The sequence below is a fragment of the Sinohyriopsis cumingii genome, chromosome 2, assembly GCF_028554795.1.
Source record: "Sinohyriopsis cumingii isolate HCF-2022 chromosome 2, ASM2855479v2, whole genome shotgun sequence".
NCBI classification, from domain to species: Eukaryota; Metazoa; Mollusca; class Bivalvia; order Unionida; family Unionidae; genus Sinohyriopsis; species Sinohyriopsis cumingii.
In genome coordinates, this window is record NC_142962.1 from 167,317,885 (window position 1) to 167,341,997 (window position 24,113).

Here is a 24,113-nt window from a genome sequence, read left to right on the forward strand (position 1 = left end):
ACCAAAACATTCCTTCCTTTGGCATCAAGAACAATAATGACTAAAGTGTTAAACTGTTCATGTTGCAATCTGAAATATATGCCAGAGACCAGCCATGGCAGAACAGCCATTTTATCTTCCATGATGTTGTCAAGTTTTCTAAGCTGAGCTGGGTTAGGGGATATCTGATCCACAAAACTGGCTCTCGCTCACGTAGTGCAAGACAGTATCTGAGTTGATTTAATATCACTATCACACATATATATACGGCCATTAGACCCCTGCAGCATCAGGTTTAAGCTGCAAGGTGGAACGGGGCTATCACCATAACGGATATTCTAGAATGCTTCTTGACTGGTGCGATACTCATCAAACAAAAAAATCAAAGATCAAGGTGGCATCAGCATAAACACTAATTTCATCCTTGTCTCTTCTGAATTTTCCCTTCTATTTTCACTGTGCAACAAGTACTAAGACCAGAAAGTTTCAATGCATTTCATGCGAATATTACATGCTCCCAGAATAGCAACCCATGCATGCTGGGCATGTACCATGGTTGTCATCTACACCAAACCACTGTTTATACTGTTTGAGTCCTGCCCATGGTCAAATTCTTTAACATGAATTAAAGCAGATATTAATATACAAGTGTAGCCAGACATATATCCTGTTTTATCAACTCATGATGTTAGTGTGCTACTGTACCTGTGAAAATGGGCCCAAATGGCAGCAAATAAAGGCAGCAGCTAAGAAGTTTTGCTTTCAATAACTACTAAGTGGGTGATTATATATATATATATATATATATATATATATATATATATATATATATATAATTAAATGGTGTAAACTTATCTCTAAGGGATAGACTGCCTATACTGGTCAAGCATTGCTTTTAATAAGAATGAAGTGGACACTATCACTATAATGTATCTACAGAAATCTTATCTGGATGTATCCAAACAACGTGGACACTATCACTATAATGTATCTACAGAAATCTTATCTGTATGTATCCAAACAAAGTGGACACTATCACTATAATGTATCTACAGAAATCTTATCTGTATGTATCCAAACAAAGTGGACACATCACTATAATGTATCTACAGAAATCTTATCTGTATGTATCCAAACAAAGTGGACACATCACTATAATGTATCTACAGAAATCTTACCTGTATGTATCCAAACAAAGTGGACACATCACTATAATGTATCTACAGAAATCTTATCTGTATGTATCCAAACAAAGTGGACACTATCACTATAATGTATCTACAGAAATCTTATCTGTATGTATCCAAACAAAGTGGACACTATCACTATAATGTATCTACAGAAATCTTATCTGTATGTATCCAAACAAAGTGGACACTATCACTATAATGTATCTACAGAAATCTTATCTGTATGTATCCAAACAAAGTGGACACTATCACTATAACATATCTACAGAAATCGTATCTGTATGTATCCAAACAAAGTGGACGCATCACTATAATGTATCTACAGAAATCTTATCTGTATGTATCCAAACAAAGTGGACACCATCACTATAATGTATCTACAGAAATCTTATCTGGATGTATCCAAACAAAGTGGACACCATCACTATAATGTATCTACAGAAATCTTATCTGGATGTATCCAAACAAAGTGGACACTATCACTATAATGTATCTACAGAAATCTTATCTGTATGTATCCAAACAAAGTGGACACTATCACTATAACATATCTACAGAAATCTTATCTGTATGTATCCAAACAAAGTGGACACTATCACTATAATGTATCTACAGAAATCTTATCTGTATGTATCCAAACAAAGTGGACACATCACTATAATGTATCTACAGAAATCTTATCTGTATGTATCCAAACAAAGTGGACACTATCACTATAATGTATCTACAGAAATCTTATCTGTATGTATCCAAACAAAGTGGACACTATCACTATAATGTATCTACAGAAATCTTATCTGTATGTATCCAAACAAAGTGGACACTATCACTATAATGTATCTACAGAAATCTTATCTGTATGTATCCAAACAAAGTGGACACTATCACTATAACATATCTACAGAAATCTTATCTGTATGTATCCAAACAAAGTGGACACTATCACTATAACATATCTACAGAAATCTTATCTGTATGTATCCAAACAAAGTGGACACTATCACTATAATGTATCTACAGAAATCTTATCTGTATGTATCCAAACAAAGTGGACACATCACTATAATGTATCTACAGAAATCTTATCTGTATGTATCCAAACAAAGTGGACACATCACTATAATGTATCTACAGAAATCTTATCTGTATGTATCCAAACAAAGTGGACACTATCACTATAATGTATCTACAGAAATCTTATCTGTATGTATCCAAACAAAGTGGACACTATCACTATAATGTATCTACAGAAATCTTATTTGTATGAATTTAAATAACCACTACTACAACCATGAGTTTCTATAGCACAAACATTACCTGCACAACACAAGTTATGAATTATATGAAAGCCCCAAGCTGAAAAGCCGCACTAGTGACCTGTGCAGGTAAATACTGAATGGTGCCAATGCTTATGAATCAATTTTCATTCCACATACTAAAAAACTATTCCCGTTAAAGAAAGGAGAAAGAAATAGTTGGAAATATAAAGTACACTTCTCTGAGAAGAGAAATTTCTCTAACTTAAACAAATGCTGAATATATCTATAAAAAGTTCTTGACTATGTGTTGTTAGGTCTCCAAACAGGATAAAGCATGGTACTAGGTAAAGAGTGGAAGTAGTAACTGAGGTACAGATGGAGCCAATCCCTGTATGAAGGGGATATGACTCTATCTGACTGCCATATGTGGCCAGAAAATAAATAGCTCCCATAGCTAAACAGTTTTAGCTAGGAGGACTCCGAAAGTATAATGAACTGGCAGCATATCTGATGAAGAAAGCTGACAGTGATCAGGACAAGCTTAGCTGCATTGACTACATGGCTCTTTCTGAACGAGTTTTCCCAAAAGTATGATCATTTAAAACGGTATGGAACATCTAACACTTGGGCTTTGTATGGACTGCACATGCCATCATACAACATCAACTGTTCTAAAGGCAAGATAGATATGCTGGCAACCATAGTTGAATTCTCTGTGCAAATATGATGCTTATGTAGAGGTGAGGAAATCATCTCACCAATGATAGTTTAACCATTTCTCAAAATTCTTAATTTTCAATTGATTTGGCATACCTGTTAATTGTGCCACGTGACATTTGATCCACCCAGTCTTATCCCACTACCCAGTCTTATCCCGCTTTATTGACATTTGATCCACCCAGTCTTATCCCACTTTATTGACATATTTATTTATTCATTAATTTTGGAAAATAGTAAATACAAATTCTGAATTTGGAAAATGATTTGTTTTATTGTTTTCTTTTTTTTATTCCCAGAGATAAAGTGAAGAAATAGAATTTTGGGAAATATTCAACAGTTTTTCAAAGAATTCAAGGACTATCCCTGGATGAAATCAACTTTCACAAATTTTAAGAGTTTACAAGGCAACATCTCAAAGATTTTTCTAAATCGTACAAACCATGTTTACAGCATAATAATACTTTGGGTATCAAGGTCACAGAAAGTTCTTATGACAAATTCTGTTCTTGTAATAATAACAAAAATGAAAAACACCACCACCACCACTACCATTACCAACAACAACAACAATAATAATAATGAGGATCTGGTGAATAATATATTGTTAAAACCCCAATTTTGATAAATGAACCTACATTCTGAGAATCCCCTGTGTTACTAGGCCAATTAGGCTTTTACAATAAGTGTTACCAGGCCAATTAGGCTTTTACAATAAGTGTTACCGGGCCAATTAGGCTTTTACAATAAGTGTTACCGGGCCAATTAGGCTTTTACAATAAGTGTTACCGGGCCAATTAGGCTTTTACAATAAGTGTTACCGGGCCAATTAGGCTTTTACAATAAGTGTTACCGGGCCAATTAGGCTTTTACAATAAGTGTTACCAGGCCAATTTGGCTTTAACAATAAGTGTTACCAGGCCAATTAGGCTTTTACAATAAGTGTTACCAGGCCAATTAGACTTTTACAATAAGTGTTACCAGGCCAATCAGGCTTTTACATTAAGTGTTACCAGGCCAATTTGGCTTTTATAATAAGTGTTTTCTTCAGACAGGCCTGATTGTACTGCTGAACTAACTTTTATGGCAACTGACCAGGTTCCACCAGTACAATAATAAAAATCAATGGTCACTTGTATGGCAACTGACCAGGTTCCACCAGGACAATAATAAAAATCAATGGTCTTTTTTCATAATTATATCAATATAAATATTTGGTGATAATACTTACAATTTTAGAAGTTCCTAATTTGAAAAGGTACTTCCATTCTCTCTTAGTCAACTTCACTTCTAAATCTGACATGATAATCTGAAGCCGACTTAAAAAGGTGGGTACCTGTAAATAGAGGTCATAAACATTCAAGCCAACTTTACAATGTGGCTACCTGTAAATTAGAGGTGATAAACATTTTAGGCAATTTAACAATGTGGCTACCTGTAAATTACAGGTGAGACACAGCTTAGACAATTTAACAGCACTTTGCACATGCAGCATGGGATGAACCGAACTCACTATTTCAAAATACGACACAATATACATAAATCACCCTCGGGTATTGTTTTACACAAAACACTAAACCCGAGTACATGTATTCAATAAATAAAGAGTTAAATTCCGTGACACTAGGATGACCTTGACATTTTACTGACCTGGACACTGCTAGGATATACACTCACCTGGTCAACAAGACTATCCAGGCCACGGGATATGTACCGGACCTTCTCATTGTCACTCATACTGCTAAACGTTTCCCTGAAAAATACATGAAGCTTCATTTATTTAGATCCAAATACAAATATAAACATTAATGAAACTAATAAAGACTCCATGGAACACTCCAGTGTTACATCATGAGACCCTGAAAAACTAAAATTCAAATCTTCCTACTGGACGAGAACATTCTTCACACTCTTGACACCAGAAAACAGAAACATGTATCTGGCAACATGCCTTCGGACCTGACATTCTTGACACCAGAAAGGAGAAACATGCATCTAGCAACATGCCCTCAGACCTGACAATTAACCTTTAAACCTTGACGCTGGGCATTTCTTGTAATTATAGAAATACCTCATTTTTGTAAAAATTCATCAAGCAATTTAAAATATTAATATCTTCCTACAGAGAAAAACAAATCCCTTCTTTCTATATTCTAACCTATTACCAATAGGTCATACCATCAACCCTAAGTTATAGCTAAAACCAATAACCCAGCCTGTAAAGATCTTCCCTATCTTGCAAATTTTACGATCTTCCTGTATTCTCTTCTTTTTCAACGAAAGTACAGGTAAAGATGCTAAATAACCAAAGGAACCCTGATGAACTCAATTTAAATTAGTTCATACAATATGTCCTTCATGATTCTTTCTTGATAGGTATCTTCTTCTAAGACTGCATTGATATCTACATTATTAATCAGCTAACCTGATGGTAATGATCAGATAAGAATTCTTTATTTCAGACTGCATGGTCAATACATCTTAATCAGCTAACCTGATGGTAATGACCAGATAAGAATTATTTATTTCAGACTGCATGGTCAATACATCTTAATCAGCTAACCTGATGGTAATGACCAGATAAGAATTATTTATTTCAGACTGCATGGTCAACACATCTTAATCAGCTAACCTGATGGTAAAGACCAGATAAGATAAGAATTCTTTATTTCAGACTGCATGGTCAATACATCTTAATCAGCTAACCTGATGGTAATGACCAGATAAGAATTATTTATTTCAGACTGCATGGTCAATACATCTTAATCAGCTAACCTGATGGTAAAGACCAGATAAGATAAGAATTCTTTATTTCAGACTGCATGGTCAATATTTCTTAATTAGCTAACCTGATGGTAATGACCAGATAAGAATTATTTATTTCAGACTGCATGGTCAATACATCTTAATTAAAATATCAACATAAAACTATTTTAAACAACAAGATCACAGATGTCTTATGTACAAATACACAGACACATATGCAACTAAAGAATGTGTCTGGCATTATTAAGAACTATTTAAAAATTCCTGCCCAAGAATTAAAATGGAGATTTCAAGATAAAGTTAGTAATTCTTATCATCACTGAAAACACTTTTCTCATTCATCCTTCAAAACTAAATACATTATGGTTTACAAACATGCTAGAGGCACTTTTCCATCTTGGAAGGCTTAATAGTAAATGACAACCATAGTTATAATCAATAACTCTTTTCTGTTTATACATTCACTAAATTCAGTCCATAGTGAAATGTAATGTGCAGCAATACAAGTTGAATAATATAATTTCAATAATATAATTTGAATAATATAATTTGAATAATTTAATTTGAATAATACAATTTGAATAATATAATTTTGATATTCAAAGAACAATTTCAAAACTTTCATAAAAGCATTTCTTCAAATACACAAAAATCGGCAGTGTCTCCTCTTAGCTTCATCATCTGACAGTATCATTTGTAAAATATGACCCGAGCAAGTATAACAGTTGACATGTACAAGAGTATGGCCGTTACGAATACAGTGAGGAGATGGTAATTTAAAACATGCCAACTGATTCCACTAGCATATTTATTCAGTTTTTCATAAAAGAGTACAAAACCTGATGACCTTTATAAAGAGTGAGAAGCAATAATAGTACCCGATGAATACTGTGTTTTGAATCTGCTAACTATATTGCAAGAGTGCAGGGTTATTTTAACTAAGCTGGAAAACACTGGGTAAGAAAATTAATCTATATTGGTGTTTTGTACTAAGACAAGGAAATTCTGTTCACAGCGTTACATTAACATAACCTATTGAATAGGATTTCCTTGTCTCAGTCTAAACCCCAACATATATCCAATCAGTCTTACCAGTGAGACCAAACTTCTTCATGCGTATGGGTTGTGATGGTAATGACCTGATATGTCTTGCTAGTGAAATGCTTCTTCATGAGTATGGGTTGTGATGGTAATGACCTGATGTCTTGCTAGTGAGATGCTTCTTCATGAGCATGGGTTGTGATGGTAATGACCTGACATGTCTTGCTAGTGAGATGCTTCTTCATGCGTATGGGTTGTGATGGTAATGACCTGATAAGTCTTGCTAGTGAGATGCTTCTTCATGAGTATGGTTGTGATGGTAATGACCTGATGTGTCTTGCTAGTGAGATGCTTTTCATGAGTACGGGTTGTGATGGTAATGACCTGATGTGTCTTGCTAGTGAAATGCTTCTTCATGAGCATGGGTTGTGATGGTAATGACCTGACATGTCTTGCTAGTGAGATGCTTCTTCATGCGTATGGGTTGTGATGGTAATGACCTGATAAGTCTTGCTAGTGAGATGCTTCTTCATGAGTATGGTTGTGATGGTAATGACCTGATGTGTCTTGCTAGTGAAATGCTTTTCATGAGTACGGGTTGTGATGGTAATGACCTGATGTGTCTTGCTAGTGAAATGCTTCTTCACGAGTATAGGTTGTGATGGTAATGACCTGATATGTCTTGCTAGTGAGATGCCTCTTCATTACTTATGGCTTAATCTGACAGTAATGACCTGGCATGTCACATTAGTGAGACAAAACTTCTTCATGAGTTATGGGTTAACCTCAGTAAAAAAAACTCATAATCGAAGGGTCATGGGTTCAATATATTTCAGCCCAGACCAGCTGCCTTGGTGTGTCCTTTGAAAGGCTCATAGAACCCATTTCCACAGCAAAAATATATTCAAAGTGCCATTAAAACCAATAAAAAAAGATGGATGGTAATGACCAGCATGTCTTGGAAGTTCAAACAATCTTCTTCATGAATTATGGGCTTAACTGAGGGTAATGACCTAACATACCCAACTAAGGAGAGCAGGTAATGACCTAACATACCCAACTAAGGAGAGCAGGTAATGACCTAACATACCCAACTAAGGAGAGCAGGTAATGACCTAACATACCCAACTAAGGAGAGCAGGTAATGACCTAACACACCCAACTAAGGAGACCAGGTAATGACCTAACATACCCAACTAAGGAGACCAGGTAATGACCTAACATACCCAACTAAGGAGAGCAGGTAATGACCTAACATACCCAACTAAGGAGACCAGGTAATGACCTAACATACCCAACTAAGGAGACCAGGTAATGACCTAACATACCCAACTAAGGAGACCAGGTAATGACCTAACATACCCAACTAAGGAGAGCAGGTAATGACCTAACATACCCAACTAAGGAGAGCAGGTAATGACCTAACATACCCAATTAAGGAGAGCAGGTAATGACCTAACATACCCAACTAAGGAGAGCAGGTAATGACCTAACATACCCAACTAATGAGACCAGGTAATGACCTAACATACCCAACTAAGGAGACCAGGTAATGACCTAACATACCCAACTAATGAGACCAGGTAATGACCTAACATACCCAACTAAGGAGAGCAGGTAATGACCTAACATACCCAATTAAGGAGAGCAGGTAATGACCTAACATACCCAACTAAGGAGACCAGGTAATGACCTAACATACCCAACTAATGAGACCAGGTAATGACCTAACATACCCAACTAAGGAGACCAGGTAATGACCTAACATACCCAACTAAGGAGACCAGGTAATGACCTAACATACCCAACTAAGGAGAACAGGTAATGACCTAACATACCCAACTAAGGAGAGCAGGTAATGACCTAACATACCCAACTAAGGAGACCAGGTAATGACCTAACATACCCAACTAAGGACAGCCTGTAATGACCTAACATACCCAACTAAGGAGAGCAGGTAATGACCTAACATCCCAAACTAAGGAGACCAAACTTACTTTTTCTGTACAAAAAGGAAGAACAAATTTGAAGCTCTGTCATTTAACCTCTTCAGTTTTTTCAGCTCTCTTAGATGTAAAGCCTAGAAAGACAAATATATAAAATAAAATTAGAATCACACGTTATTTTGCCAGAATTTCATTCATCTTAATCCAGTAAAGTACTGAACGAGGACCAAATTTTGTGGACATGTATTTGTTCAATCCCTGTTTTATTCTGAAATGAAATATGGTACAAGCACATCCAATTTAGTTTGCTGCACTGGTAAATATTCTTCTCTGCTTCTTGAATGGTCTGTGTAAACCCAATGAATCTGAATAATCATCAGTTTATTCACTGTTTCTGATGCTAAGAGCAGTGTCAATTCTGTGTTGTAAACAAATCCCCTATCACAATCAGTCTTTTTATAATGGAAGAACCACTGAAATTTTGGCCAATGTAAACAAATTAGGGAACTGGTCTTCATGATATATGAACATATTTTTCCACAACTCGATCGTGCTGTTCTTTTGACATTTCTGTTGGAGGATCACATTTGTTGCAAGGCTGTATGCCAAGGTTGCAGCATTTGATGTGCAGCCATTTTCGTTAGTGAATGGATTATCTTTCTAATAATCCCGACAGAAAACACATAGCTTCCCTCCTTTGAGGTTCTTTCCTGAACCTGATGTAGGTGATCAAACATGAGTCTTGGAATTTAGGTTACTTTTTGTTCTCTTTATCTCAGCCTTCAGTTCCACGTGCTGTGGATTATGTACTGCTATATCTGTCAACAGTTTCTGCAAACTAAGGGAGAAACAACACACCTGTGCCAAATATCGATACAATTCACAATGCGCAGCCTGTGATATGATATGTATCGATATGATTCACACTGTGCAGCCTGCAATATGATACATATCGATACAATTCACAATGCGCAGCCTGTGATATGATGTGTATCAATATGATTCACAATGTGCAGCCTGCAATATGATACATATCGATACAATTCACAATGAGCAGCCTGCGATATGATATGTATCAATATGATTCACAATGCACAGCCTGCGATATGATATGTATCAATAAAATTCAAAATGCGCAGCCTGCGATACGATACATATCGATACACATACGAACTTGATGGTCTTTCCATCTTTGGAAGGTAGGTGGTGCCCTTTCATGAATGTTGACAGTTTTGGTTGTATTTCTAGTATGCAGACTACAGATAGACATATAGTTATCATATATTTATATGCAATTCTCATTAACAAGAAGATATCAACAATACTTTCAAACAGACTGCCTGTTGGTTGCAGTGAGTAATTCCATTGCAAAAATTCCATACATATTTAAATTATTCAATAATTTTTGTCAAACATCATGTGTCTGAATTCAATGGGAAAAATTAACAGCAAAATTAGGTTACGAAAGACGAAGCATGTGCACAGTTCATTAAGTTTCAGGGTATATGAACAATGTCTGTACAAATTTCATACTGCTAAAATTTTCTCATGCATTTCCATGTACATTTATCCATTGCAAATTTCCAATAATTAACACTTGTACGCCTATTCGTTTGAATGACTACAACAAGAATAATTAACAATCAACACATGCTTTCAGCGTGCATATAACTTTTACTTCAGATTTTGTGAATATTGAAAGAAACATGTGAAAACAACTATACTAATCATGGCGCAAAGTGCATAGAACGATTTGCATTTGTGAGCTTGCTTTTCCATAACAGTGAAATATTTTTTTAAAAAATAGGAAATTAATAACGAGTTCATAAACAAACACCATACCCATGTAAAACCCGAGAACTAAGTGCAATAGGCCTTTTTTAAAGCTGAAAACATGAACAATTTCATACCCTTTCAATTTCCAGCTAATAAAGTGGACATTATTTACTGGTCAATTGACTCCGTCTAATAACACCGCCAAGCCCAACAAACATGTTGTCGGCTTTTCTTTTTTGATGTTTATTAAATTGTGAGAATCATTTATCAACCACCACATTGTCTGCTGCTTGGTTGAGTATGCAGTTAAAGAAGTAACACATGTCCGCTATTGTTTGAGCAACGATTGTATACAAAATTAATTGAAGACAATCACAAAGACGACTTACTGGCTTTACTCATGGATCAATAATAAGTAACATTTCCAATAATGTTTATTTTGGCATAACACTTCAAGAACCTGGTGATATTGTTAAATTTTAGAAGCTACGCCACAATTGTATTATATTAAAATTCACACGGTAAATCTTCCCCAAAATGATAATAAACATTTTACTTGCTATTTCTCATACTTAAAAAAAATATATTTTTTCCCGATATGAGAAATATACGCATACATGTATTTGAAATTTCAGGAACCACGCCATGATCATATTAAATTCAAATTCCTACGTATCTCTTCCCCATAATGATAATAAATTTTTTATTCATTATTTCATGTACTTTTAACAAAAAATATTTTTTCATGTGCAAATGAATATATGAAATTTCGGGAGCCACGCCATGACCGCGTTATATCCAAATTCACATTATAGCGGGGCACGTTATAGTGGGGTTACACTGTGTATGTATATATATATATATATATATATATATATATATATATATATATATATATTAACTTGAATGTGGGTTATTCTTTTTGGTTTCTCTTTTACCGTAAAATAAACTTGGTTGACATTTGTTTCCAATAAAGTGACCAACATCTTCGACACATGAGTTTCTTATGTTCTTGTAGAATCAGTTCAATTCAATTGCATATTATCTCAAAACAACCTATTAAGGCTTAGATGGTTTCATCTTCATACCTAAAACTTGATTAGAAATGTAAATAAACTCTGAACCATTTTAAGTGATTTGGTACCATTACATATTTAGGGCAACAATCCCCATGGAGATTTTTTGTTGAGATTGCTTCACACATTTCTGAAGTAAAACATGGATTCTCTTTCAGATTTTCAGAGGTAAGGTAATACAAATTGATGTATATCATTTCTGTGATACATTCTGTTGTCAAAGACAATCTTTTTGTTATCATAGAAGAAATGGGTTGTGTTCATAACCAAGTTTCTAGCAAGACTTATCACCAACAGCTGTAATATACATAATGAATATACTGTCTACATTTAACAAACAAAAACACAAGCTATTCATCGAAATTCCTTTTCTGTAAAAGAACAATCAAACATAACAAGCAAGTGTTCTTTATCGGCAAACAAGGATAAAACACAACCTAGTTTATTTATCTAGACCATAATGCAACCAAGTTTATTTATCTAGACCATAATGCAACCAAGTTTACTTATCCAGACCACAATGCAGCCAAGTTTATTTATCTAGACCATAATGCAACCAAGGTTACTTATCTAGACCATAACGCAACCTAGTTTATTTATCTAGACCATAATGCAACCAAGTTTATTTATCTAGACCAAAACACAACCTAGTTTATTTATCTAGACCATAATGCAACCAAGTTTACTTATCTAGACCACAACACAACCTAGTTTACTTATCTAGACCACAACACAGCCTAGTTTACTTATCTAGACCATAATGCAAGCAAGTTTATTTATCTAGACCATAATGTAACCAAGTTTATTTATCTAGACCATAATGCGCCCAAGTTTATTTATCTAGACCATAATGTAACCAAGTTTATTTATCTAGACCATAAAGCAACCAAGTTTATTTATCTAGACCACAACACAAGCCTAGTTTACTTATCTAGACCATAATGCAACCAAGTTTATTTATCTAGATCACTTCCAGCAAACACTGTACTTGTGTTGTGCATAAATAAACAATCATGACAGTCAAGAATTAATTTTCCATACAAAACATTTAGGAAAATGTATCATTAGTACATGTTTGTGGCATGATGCCCCAGTGCGAGACATCAGTATAAACTGCCACACTGCAAACATTGTAGCATGGTGACTGAAAAATTGTTAAAAATCCAAATCACACATAATAGCATGGTATACATAAAACAACTGAAAAATGCACACATACAAAAATTATCAGGACAAGGAGAAAAATAATTACTTTTTTGTTTGTGGATATTTAGGTCAATGATTGTAGGTCATAATGAGCTTTTTAAACTGTATGGGTGTGGTACTAATGGAAATGTAAATTATCATAATCTCATGACTCAAGCAAGAATATTGACTGAGAAAAAAACATCAAATAAAAAAAAATTGACCCAAGTTTGTGGAGCATAAAATATGCAATAGAATGGCCTATTTCTGCTATGAATAAGTTGTACTCATCAGGGAACATCCCCTCAATAAATTTTATGATTCCAGAAATGTCAGTGTGTTCACTGCATAAATTGCAATATTTACTCTGGCAATAGTTTACCATGGTACATACACAAACTGGCAAAACAGGATGAATGAAACATAAACTAAATGTAAATCATCCAATAAATTATACAAACCATCCTTTTCTTGTTATCTCTCTACCCCTTTGAATAAAGTAAACAAAAAGGACCATTATAAAAAATTCCTTTGATATTTCTATGTTGATTCATTTTTTACTTGAGTTTTATTGTTCATTCTTGCCAAAAATCGGTTAAAAAGAATTGTATGTCTGACCTGTCTGAAAGGTGTCCAGGAGAATTGTGTTTGACCTGTTCAAAAAAAGGTGTTTGTGAGAAATGTATTTGTTTGACCTGTTCAAAAGTAGGTGTTTGGGAAAATTATGTTTGTCCAAATCATTTTTCTCACAACTCCTTATAACCTTTTAATGTTGATCTTTTTTAACAGTGGAATCCTAAGCTGAAATAACTCTTATAAAAACCAACCTATAATGCTGACATTTGAAGCAAACTGCATATAGTCAATTCTAAACTTTTTATTCATTTGCATCATTATTCAATGGTTTTAACATATATTTATTCACAGAAATAGAACCCTGTTGCAAGTAGAAAGGAAATATTTTAGCGAATTATCTTTTATTACCAAGAACAAGAATACCTATTCAGTCACATTAATTTAAGGAAAAGAAACTCTGCTACCTCTTAAATCCAGTCCCCCACCCTGCTCCAAATGATTAAAAAAAAAAAAAAAAAAAAAAGCACAGATTAAGGGAAGTAACTCTTACAGATAACCTCCACTATCATACACTAGGTGACTACCATTATTTATTCTAGACATGTAACAGATTAAGCTGGAACTGAGAGAAGAGATGCTGCAAACATGAATTTACTACCATATTTTTTAGTTTATTAATGTATGCAATATTAACATGAATTCATTTGCATATTTTTCAGTTTATTTATGCAATGTTATCATGGATTTATGTGTGCATTTTTCAGTTGTTTTATGTATACCATGCTATTATGTGTGATTTCGATTTTTAACAATTTTTCAGTCATATTGCTACAATGTCTGCAGTGTGGCAGTTTATAGCGATGTCTCGCACTGGGGCATCATGCCACAAACATGTACACTAACCTCTTAATGCTGAGTGCCTAGCGAGGCAGCTGTTAGTACCATTTTTATAAGTCTTTGGTACGGCTTGGTCGGGGTTTGAACCCATGACCTCCTGCATCCGAGTTGGATTCTCTAACCAATGGGCCACCATAGCAGTAGCTATGCTATAATGGATTCATGTACATTTTACAGTTTATTTATTTAGGTGATACTATCATGATCCATACCGTGATATAAAATGGCTGGCAATACCCAGTTTATTTATTTAGGTGATACTATCATGATCCATACCGTGATATAAAATGGCTGGCAATACCCAGATTATTTATTTAGGTGATACTATCATGATCCATACCGTGATATAAAATGGCTGGCAATACCCAGTTTATTTATTTGGGTGATACTATCATGATCCATACAGTGATATAAAATGGCTGGCAATACCCAGGTTATTTATTTAGGTGATACTATCATGATCCATACCGTGATATAAAATGGCTGGCAATACCCAGTTTATTTATTTAGGTGATACTATCATGATCCATACCGTGATATAAAATGGCTGGCAATACCCAGTTTATTTATTTAGGTGATACTATCATGATCCATACCGTGATATAAAATGGCTGGCAATACCCAGATTATTTATTTAGGTGATACTATCATGATCCATACCGTGATATAAAATGGCTGGCAATACCCAGTTTATTTATTTAGGTGATACTATCATGATCCATACCGTGATATAAAATGGCCAGTAATACCCAGTTTATTTATTTAGGTGATACTATCATGATCCATACCGTGATATAAAATGGCTGGCAATACCCAGATTATTTATTTAGGTGATACTATCATGATCCATACCGTGATACAAAATGGCTGGCAATACCCGGATTTAACAGCATGCAAAGAAAAAAGGCTAAAAGTTAAATGCAAGCTTTGAAATATCATCAACAGTCAGCTTTTGACCGGTGGTTCGAGTCTAAGATTCAGCCAATGTGGGCATGTGAGAAAGCTTGCCAGTAGCTTCTTGTGGGTCGGTGGTTCTTTCCGGGGTTTTCCGGGTTCTTCCTCCACCATTAATACTGGCCGCCATATATAGCCTATCGTGCTGAAAAATGGCGTTAAACCCCACAACAACAACAACAACAGCTTTTGACCCCTTTTCTTTAGTCGTAATCCAATGTCAAACTTGGAAAGCAATTAATTTTTTTACCTCTTTATAAATGTAGTTTGGGGGTGGATTGGGGTGAGTAAAACTAATTTGTTTGTTTCTGTGGGTTTAATGCCATTTTTCTGCATATGATAGGCTATACGTGGCAGTCAATATATCTGGTGGAGAACATGAGAAAACCATGGCAACAGCCACCTACTCAAAGGAAGCTACTGGCAAACTATCTCACATACACCTTTCCTGGGGAAAAAAGAATTCAAGTAAGACTTTCTCCCCAGACCTTTCCAAATGCCTCATCCAGTGCACAAGAGAGAGCTTTGAAATGAGACTGCTTGTAAGACTGTTGAGGCTGTGCCTGTCTGAAGAACATAGTGAAAGGTCCCATGGGGTGGACAGGGTGTGCATGCTTCATTGCCTGTTTCAAAGGGCCCATAGCAGATGCCAAAGGAATGTGTTGTTGGTCCCTTCACATCCATGGAGACAATGAAGCCTCTGAAAAGTGTTTCCATCTCAACATATGCAGACCTTAAATGGTTCATGCTGTTGTCCAAAAAGACCTCTGACATCTCCAAGGCACCATCCTAGTGGAGGTGTAAAAGTTCCCTATGGCATGCCACCAATATGGAGAGGAGATGGCACAATGTTTCTGCTACAGCCTCCAACAAATACTAAAATGCTGCTGAAAACAATGATTCCTCCTTTCAGATGCAAAAGGAAGCCACTAAAAAGAGATTGTCATGTGAAATGATCATCATGAGGAAAGGTCTTAAGAGATTGTCATGTGAAATGATCATCATGATGACGGGTCTTAAGAGATTGGCATGTGAAATGTTCATCATGAGCACAGGTCTTAAGAGATTGTCATGTGAAATAATCATCATGAGGACAGGTCTTAAGAGATTGTCATGTGAAATAATCATCATGAGGACAGGTCTTAAGAGACTGTCATGTGAAATGTTCATCATAAGCGCAGAACTTAAGAGATTGTCATGTGAAATGATCATCATAAGGACAGGTCTTAAGAGATTGTCATGGGAAATGATCATCATGAGGACCGGTCTTAAGAGATTGTCATGTGAAATGATCATCACGAGGACAGGTCTTAAGTTCCAAGACCTCTAAGGTTTTAACTGGGAGATATGTCCATTCCTCAGCTGATATCCCTACTTTTAATTCCAAGAAGGGGTGGGGAAGCTTATGGGGACAGGCCCATGGATGGATCCTGATAACTGGAGGATGAAACCAGCAACTTGTGGGAACAAAGTGAGTCATTGGTACGTACATCAAGGTAATCCATAAAAAAAAGTTCCACAAATTTATATGGCAATCCATCAACAATGCTGCAGGACTAGTTGCACCAGTGAGATTTGCTGGAAGGACAGTTATAAAGATTACAATATACCCCCATAAATACAGGGATATAATGATCTCCCATCTCTACAGGGATATAAGGATCTCCCATCTCTACAGGGATATAAGGATCTCCCATCTCTACAGGGATATAAGGATCTCCCATCTCTATAGGAATATAAGGATAAAGAACCTTACTTACCTTACTTTATTTACAGGACACCGGTATGATTGAGAGAATGCTGTCAAAATGATTTCATCTCAATGTGCGTGTGTGTGCATTCTTTTTACTTGCATGAGATTCCACATCATACTCCTGCCCCTGTATCGTCTCTTTACAACAGCAGTGCACTCTGCATTGATGACATTTTTGTTCAAACTCCACAAGTTTGCATGCACAAAACAAGGTGGTTGTTCTTGTTGTTGCTGTTCTTGTTATGGGACTGAACACCATTTTTCAGCACAAAATAGGCTATACATGGCAGCCAGTATAAATAGTGGAGGAAGAACCCAAGAAAACCCCAAAAGAAGCAACGACCCATGGCAAGCTATTAGCAAGCTTCTTCACAAACCCACACTGGCCAAACCTGAGATTCAAACCCACAGAAATGTGACTGGCATGAAAGAATTAAATAATTCTAAGCTAGACTGTGCCAGGTAATTACTTTCTGAAATTAGGGGTGGGGTACAATTTAAAATGAACTGGAAGCAGACTCCAATTTAATGACTCCAGCCTAAACAGTTAAAACATAAAACTTAACCCAAGTCAGTGATGTGTGAAATATGTGTCCTACTTTTGTGATCGGGGTGGGTGGGGTGTAGTACTTTTCAAGATAAATCTCATTTCACGATATAACAATATAGATACCACTTCCCAAAAAGCTGTGATCATAAAGTAAATGAATAATCTCATGCCTGTAAATTGTGACATGTAGGTCACAAAGATCATTTTTCCTTGTAAGGCTATAATAGAAATACATACAACCATCCAGTTTTTCCTTGTAAGGCTATAACAGAAATACATACAACCATCCAGTTTTTCCTTGTAAGGCTATAATAGAAATACATACAACCATTCAGTTTTTCTTTGTAAGGCTATAATAGAAATACATACAACCATCCAGTTTCTCCTTGTAAGGCCTTAATAGAAATACATACAACCATCCAGTTTTTCCTTGTAAGGCCTTAATAGAAATACATACAACCATCTAGTTTTTCCTTGTAAGGCCTTAATAGAAATACATACAACCATCCAGTTTTTCATGTTTCTAGCATTAACAAAGTTTGAAGATGTACATGTATATATTCGGTGCAGAAAACCTGAGCTAATGGTATAAATTTACCCAAGAATATACCGATAAACATAGCCAAGATTTGAGAAAGTTAGCTCCCTTTGCTCCCGCCACATGTGGGATGTGATATGAAACCCATTCTAGATTCTTGTCTAGGATAAAGGATGAAAACATGGCTGAGATGTACTGAGGTTGTACAGATGTAAAACACAAGTAACATTAAACTGTACCATTCCATATAAAACACATGTAGTTTTAAACTGTACTGTTCCATATAAAACACATGTAACATTAAACTGTACCATTCCATATAAAACACATGTAACATTAAACTGTACCGTTCCATATAAAACACATGTAGCATTAAACTGTACTGTTCCATATAAAAACATGTAACATTAAACTGCACCGTTCCATATAATACACATCTAGTATTAAACTGTACCATTCCATATAAAACACATCTAGTATTAAACTGTACCGTTCCATATAAAACACATCTAGTATTAAACTGTACCATTCTATATAAAACACATGTAGAATTAAACTGTACCATTCCATATAAAACACATGTAGCATTAAACTGTACTGTTCCATATAAAACACATGTAGTATTAAACTGTACTGTTCCATATAAAACACATGTATTAAACTGTACCATTGCACCGTTCCATATAAAACACATGTAGCATTAAACTGTACCATTCCATATAAAACACATCTAGTATTAAACTGTACTGTTCCACATAAAACACATCTAGTATTAAACTGTACCATTCCATATAAAACACATCTAGCATTAAACTGTACTGTTCCACATAGAACACATGTAGCATTAAACTGCACCGTTCCATATAAAACACATGTAGTATTAAACTGTACTGTTCCATATAAAACACATATAGTATTAAACTGTACCATTGCACCGTTCCATATAAAACACATGTAGCATTAAACTGTACCATTCCATATAAAACACATCTAGTATTAAACTGTACTGTTCCACATAAAACACATCTAGTATTAAACTGTACCATTCAATTAAACTGTACTGTTCCACATAAAACACATGTAGCATTAAACTGCACCATTCCATATAAAACACATGTAGTATTAAACTGTACTGTTCCATATAAAACACATGTAGTATTAAACTGTACCATTGCACCATTCCATATAAAACACATGTAGCATTAAACTGTACCGTTCCATATAAAACACATGTAGCATTAAACTGTACTGTTCCATATAAAACACATCCAGTATTAAACTGTACCATTCCATATAAAACACATCTAATATTAAACTGTACCATTCCATATAAAACACATGTAGCATTAAACTGTACCGTTCCATATAAAACACATGTAGCATTAAACTGTACCATTCCATATAAAACACATCTAGTATTAAACTGTACCATTCCATATAAAACACATGTAGTATTAAACTGTACTGTTCCATGTAAAACACATGTAGCATTAAACTGTACCATTCCATATAAAACATATGTAGCATTAAACTGTACCGTTCCATATAAAACACATCTAGTATTAAACTGTACCGTTCCATATAAAACACATGTAGCATTAAACTGTACCATTCCATATAAAACACATGTAGCATTAAACTGTACCATTCCATATAAAAACACCTAGTATTAAACTGTACCATTCCATATAAAACACATCTAATATTAAACTGTACTGTTCCATATAAAACACATCTAGTATTAAACTGTACCATTCCATATAAAACACATGTAGTATTAAACTGCACCGTTCCATATAAAACACATGTAGCATTAAACTGTACCATTCCATATAAAACACTTGTAGCATTAAACTGTACCGTTCCATATAAAACACATGTAGCATTAAACTGTACCATTCCATATAAAACACATGTAGCATTAAACTGTACTGTTCCATATAAAACACATGTAGTATTACACATGTAGCATTAAACTGTACTGTGCCATATAAAACACATCTAGTATTAAATTAGACTGGTAAGTACAAAACATGTAAAACAAAATTGATTTACCACAGCCCATATTTCATCCAACATGCACACTCCAGTATTCTTAAGCAGCTCTAAGGTGTAACTATCAAGAACTCACATTCTTTAGTGTTTTTCCCAGAATGTTGCTGATGTGTCCTGACCCTTTCTTGCTCTTTTCATTTTTGCCGTCTGCTGGTTTTTCTTTCTCTGATGTGTTGATAATCTGCTCCAAGGCAGCTTTGCTGTCCAATACAAACTTGGACACCATGTCCAACGAACTCTCAATCTGGAAGAGCCATATAGCACTTATACAACTTGCCCACAAATAGATTTTTTTGATGCACTTTCAGTTCACTCATCTGACATGGTTGGAATACACTAATATATTTACAGAAAATTGCATTCTTTAATAATGAGATACAAATCTTATTTTGGCTAAGTCAAATTTTCTCCGCTCTTAAAAAGAAAACTGATACCATTTATTAATTTACATAAACTGCTAGTATTTTTAAAATAAAAAGGTGTTTTTTGTAATATGAACTGCTACGGAAAGTCAGGTTAATCAAGTAACTTTACTGTAGCCTTTCCTGTACAAAATTGTATTCATATGCCTGGGTTTACCTCTGGAACAAGGTAGGTAGCTATTTCATGTCTTTCATCAACACTCATGGCAGATGTGTGCTTCTTACACACCTCCAGAAACTTTTCCAACTGGCTCAAAAAGAAAGGAATCCTAAAAAAGAGATGACAAACAGTGGATATTTGGTTGTATCAAGCGAATGATGGATACATTTTATCAAGTAGGTGAAAAACGCAGCATTTTCACAAATGGTGAGGTCATGCATGAAAGTACTTGAGTTTTTCACCCACAAGATAAAATATATCCATTATTCATTCTGACCAAGCAAATTTTCCTTTTATGTTACACTCAAACATAATGGCTATCAATATGCACAACAGACTGAAGAGACAGATTTCTTACAGTATCCACATGATAATGTCAGCTTTTACCGTTTATGTTCTGCTGTTGTGTGTGTATTTACACAAAGAAATATCAGGAGAAAAGTAGTAACCAATTTTTTATATAATAAAATATTTTTCTTTGATAATACTTACCCAAATCATATTTTAATTAGGGGTGAAATATTACATACGTGCAGCATGTTGATATGGTTCAAGATACACAGCCTATGATATGATACATCATCAACACCCATATTAACTTGATGGTCAATCCATCTTTTAAAGGTATGTCAGTGGTAGGTGGTGCCCTTTTATGTGATTTACTGGTTGTATTTCCAGTATGCAGATTATAGACAGACATACACTTAGCAACTACTTATATGCCATTCTCATCCATGACAAAACAAAAGTACTTTCAAACAGACTACCTGTCAGTTGTCAGTGATTTGCATTCAACATTTTAGGCGATAGAAGGCTGCTCCATCTGAGCAGATGCTGGACTCACTTTAGCCACCAGAGGTATTTTGATCAAAATATCTTTATGTCCTAATTTTCATATTTTTCATTCATATTTGTTCAGTTTATCTTAATTCCAATTGGGAAAAAAATTTTTGTTGCACATGATCCAGCTCGGCTAAATTGTTTGAGAAAAGAAACGAAAATTGTATTATTCTTTAAAATTTATTTTAATTTGGCTTGGTATTCTGCCTTTTCTGCATTTGCTGAAAGGGTGATTGACTGGCATGCTGTGTATTTTTTCCACCCAGCATGTACATAAGAATGGTATTTAACACCATTTTCAGACTCACTCGTACCTCCATTAACACTTTCCCAGCGCCAATAATCTGGCATACTTCATAACGTCAAAAATTATTGTCATCATAACTACCATTAGTTAGTATTTGGCATAGAAAAATCCTCTTGTGAAGATGAACCATGCTGGGAATGGGCTCTTTCTGGTGTTCTAGGAAGCCTGTATTTTAAATATGCATTTGTAAAACTGTGCTGATGCGAGTTCAAATTAAAACATAATGCTTGTTCCAGGGCTCAATGTGCCAATCAAATTTAGTTCAACAACCATTAATGTCATGTAACTAGCAATGCAAATGGCCAAGTTTCCGGTCAAATTTCAGCAACGCTGTAGTTTCGTCTCATTTGTCAACATATTAAAGGCATACAAAATGTAATACTTTTAATTTCTGAGAAAATAAATCATCTTTCTATCAATTCCATGCAGATATGGTGCAATCTAAAGGTGTTCAAATTTGCTGGTCTGGCTAGTATACAGCTATACTATGCTGACACTACATCCCTATGCCGACACCACATGATGTTGGTGACACCACATCCCTATGCCGACACCACATGATGTTGGTGACACCACGTCCCTATGCCGACACCACATGATGTTGGTGACAGCAGATGATGTTGGTGACACCACATGATGTTGGCGAATTCCAACTTTTTGAAAGACTCTGAACCTACATCCTAACTGCAAAGACCAAACAACAAAAAATTAGGGTAACAAGGGTCAGAAGAAACTCAGGCCACTTTATGCCAAACAAGCTGTTGCAATAAAATAATTACTAACTGATAAGTTGTGTACTGTACCTGGAAGAACTCTGACCAAAGGCTTACTTGGTGTGCTAAGAGGATATCTCTATAAAATGTTCATCTTCCACAGGAAGTACCTAGCAACACTATGTGGTAGACTGATCCCTGACAGTGCCTGAATAGCATGGGCTTTGTCTGCAGGAAGTGCCAAGCAGCACAAAACAAGTTAGACTGTTCCATGTATAACTAGTTCATAAAGTGAGTTCGAGGAACTTGACAATTTAGTTTTCTGGTGGCTGATTCTATATGACTGATTGTGGTCATGGCACTTTATGATGATTGACTGTGGTCATGGCACATTATGATGACTGACTGTGGTCATGGCACATTATGATGATTGACTGTGGTCATGGCACATTATGATGACTGACTGTGGTCATGGCACATTATGATGATTGACTGTGGTCATGGCACATTATGATAAATGATTGTGGTCATGGCACATTATGATGATTGTGTGACTTTGATTTTTAACGTAGCTTTAACAATTTTTCAATCATATCACTATGATGTCTGCAGTGTGGCAGTTTATAGTGATGTCTAGTACTGGGACATCACGCCGCAGACATGTAGCATGATGACCCACCCAGTCACATTATCCAGACACCAGTCCTAACACTAACCTCCTAATGCTGAGCGCTAAGCGAGGCAACTGTTAGTACCATTTTTGTAAGTCCTTGGTATGACTCAGCTGGTGATTGAACCCACGATCTCCTGCATCTGAGGCAGACGCTCTAACCACTAGGCCACCGGAGTGGTTCATTATGATGATTGATTGTGTCATGGCACATTATGATTAGAGTTATATGGCTGGAATGATACTGTCCAGTTCTTGAGGTTGGGACGGGGTATAGGATATTGATCCATGTATCCGGTCACTAATTCTGACCTGCGAGACTGTAACTGATGCTTGTTTCTGCTCTCTGTTGATTTGACCAGAATGACATGGTGCGAACCATTGTGTGCAAGCAAATGTTTTAATCCCTCAAGTTCAGATTGATTTCTGTCCATAATATGCAAGTCCGATGTATTTCAGGACTGACAACCAAAGAAAACTACACAAGTTGAGTAGTTGTCATACTGGTCTTCTCCATGGTCTAAATCTGCAAGACAAAACAGAGCAGACTCTACGTACATTTAGTAAAGGGGGTGTACTGCTTTTCAAACTTTTGAAAATCCCTGCAGGGTTACCCTCTAAGATAAATATTTGTAAAGGGGTGCATGTGACCTGTAGAGGTAGAGAATTATAAACTCAGTATTAATACTTAGAAAGAGGATTCTAGTGACAAACAGCCTGTAAGAAGGTGAACTGACTGCCTG

The 24,113-nt window shown here is 35.5% G+C and overlaps 1 protein-coding gene across 1 annotated transcript in view; it reads right to left on the reverse strand.

Moving 5' to 3' along the window:
- Positions 1-24,113, reverse strand: part of LOC149806261 (uncharacterized) — a 112,612-nt gene that overhangs the window by 44,789 nt on the left and 43,710 nt on the right. The window contains exons 10-14 of the mRNA XM_089951204.1: positions 20,838-20,949; positions 20,335-20,502; positions 8,950-9,032; positions 4,823-4,898; positions 4,377-4,481 (exon numbers count right to left, since the gene is read on the reverse strand). Coding sequence (XP_089807330.1) covers positions 4,377-4,481; positions 4,823-4,898; positions 8,950-9,032; positions 20,335-20,502; positions 20,838-20,949 — 544 coding nt within the window. The remainder of the gene's footprint in view (positions 1-4,376; positions 4,482-4,822; positions 4,899-8,949; positions 9,033-20,334; positions 20,503-20,837; positions 20,950-24,113) is intronic.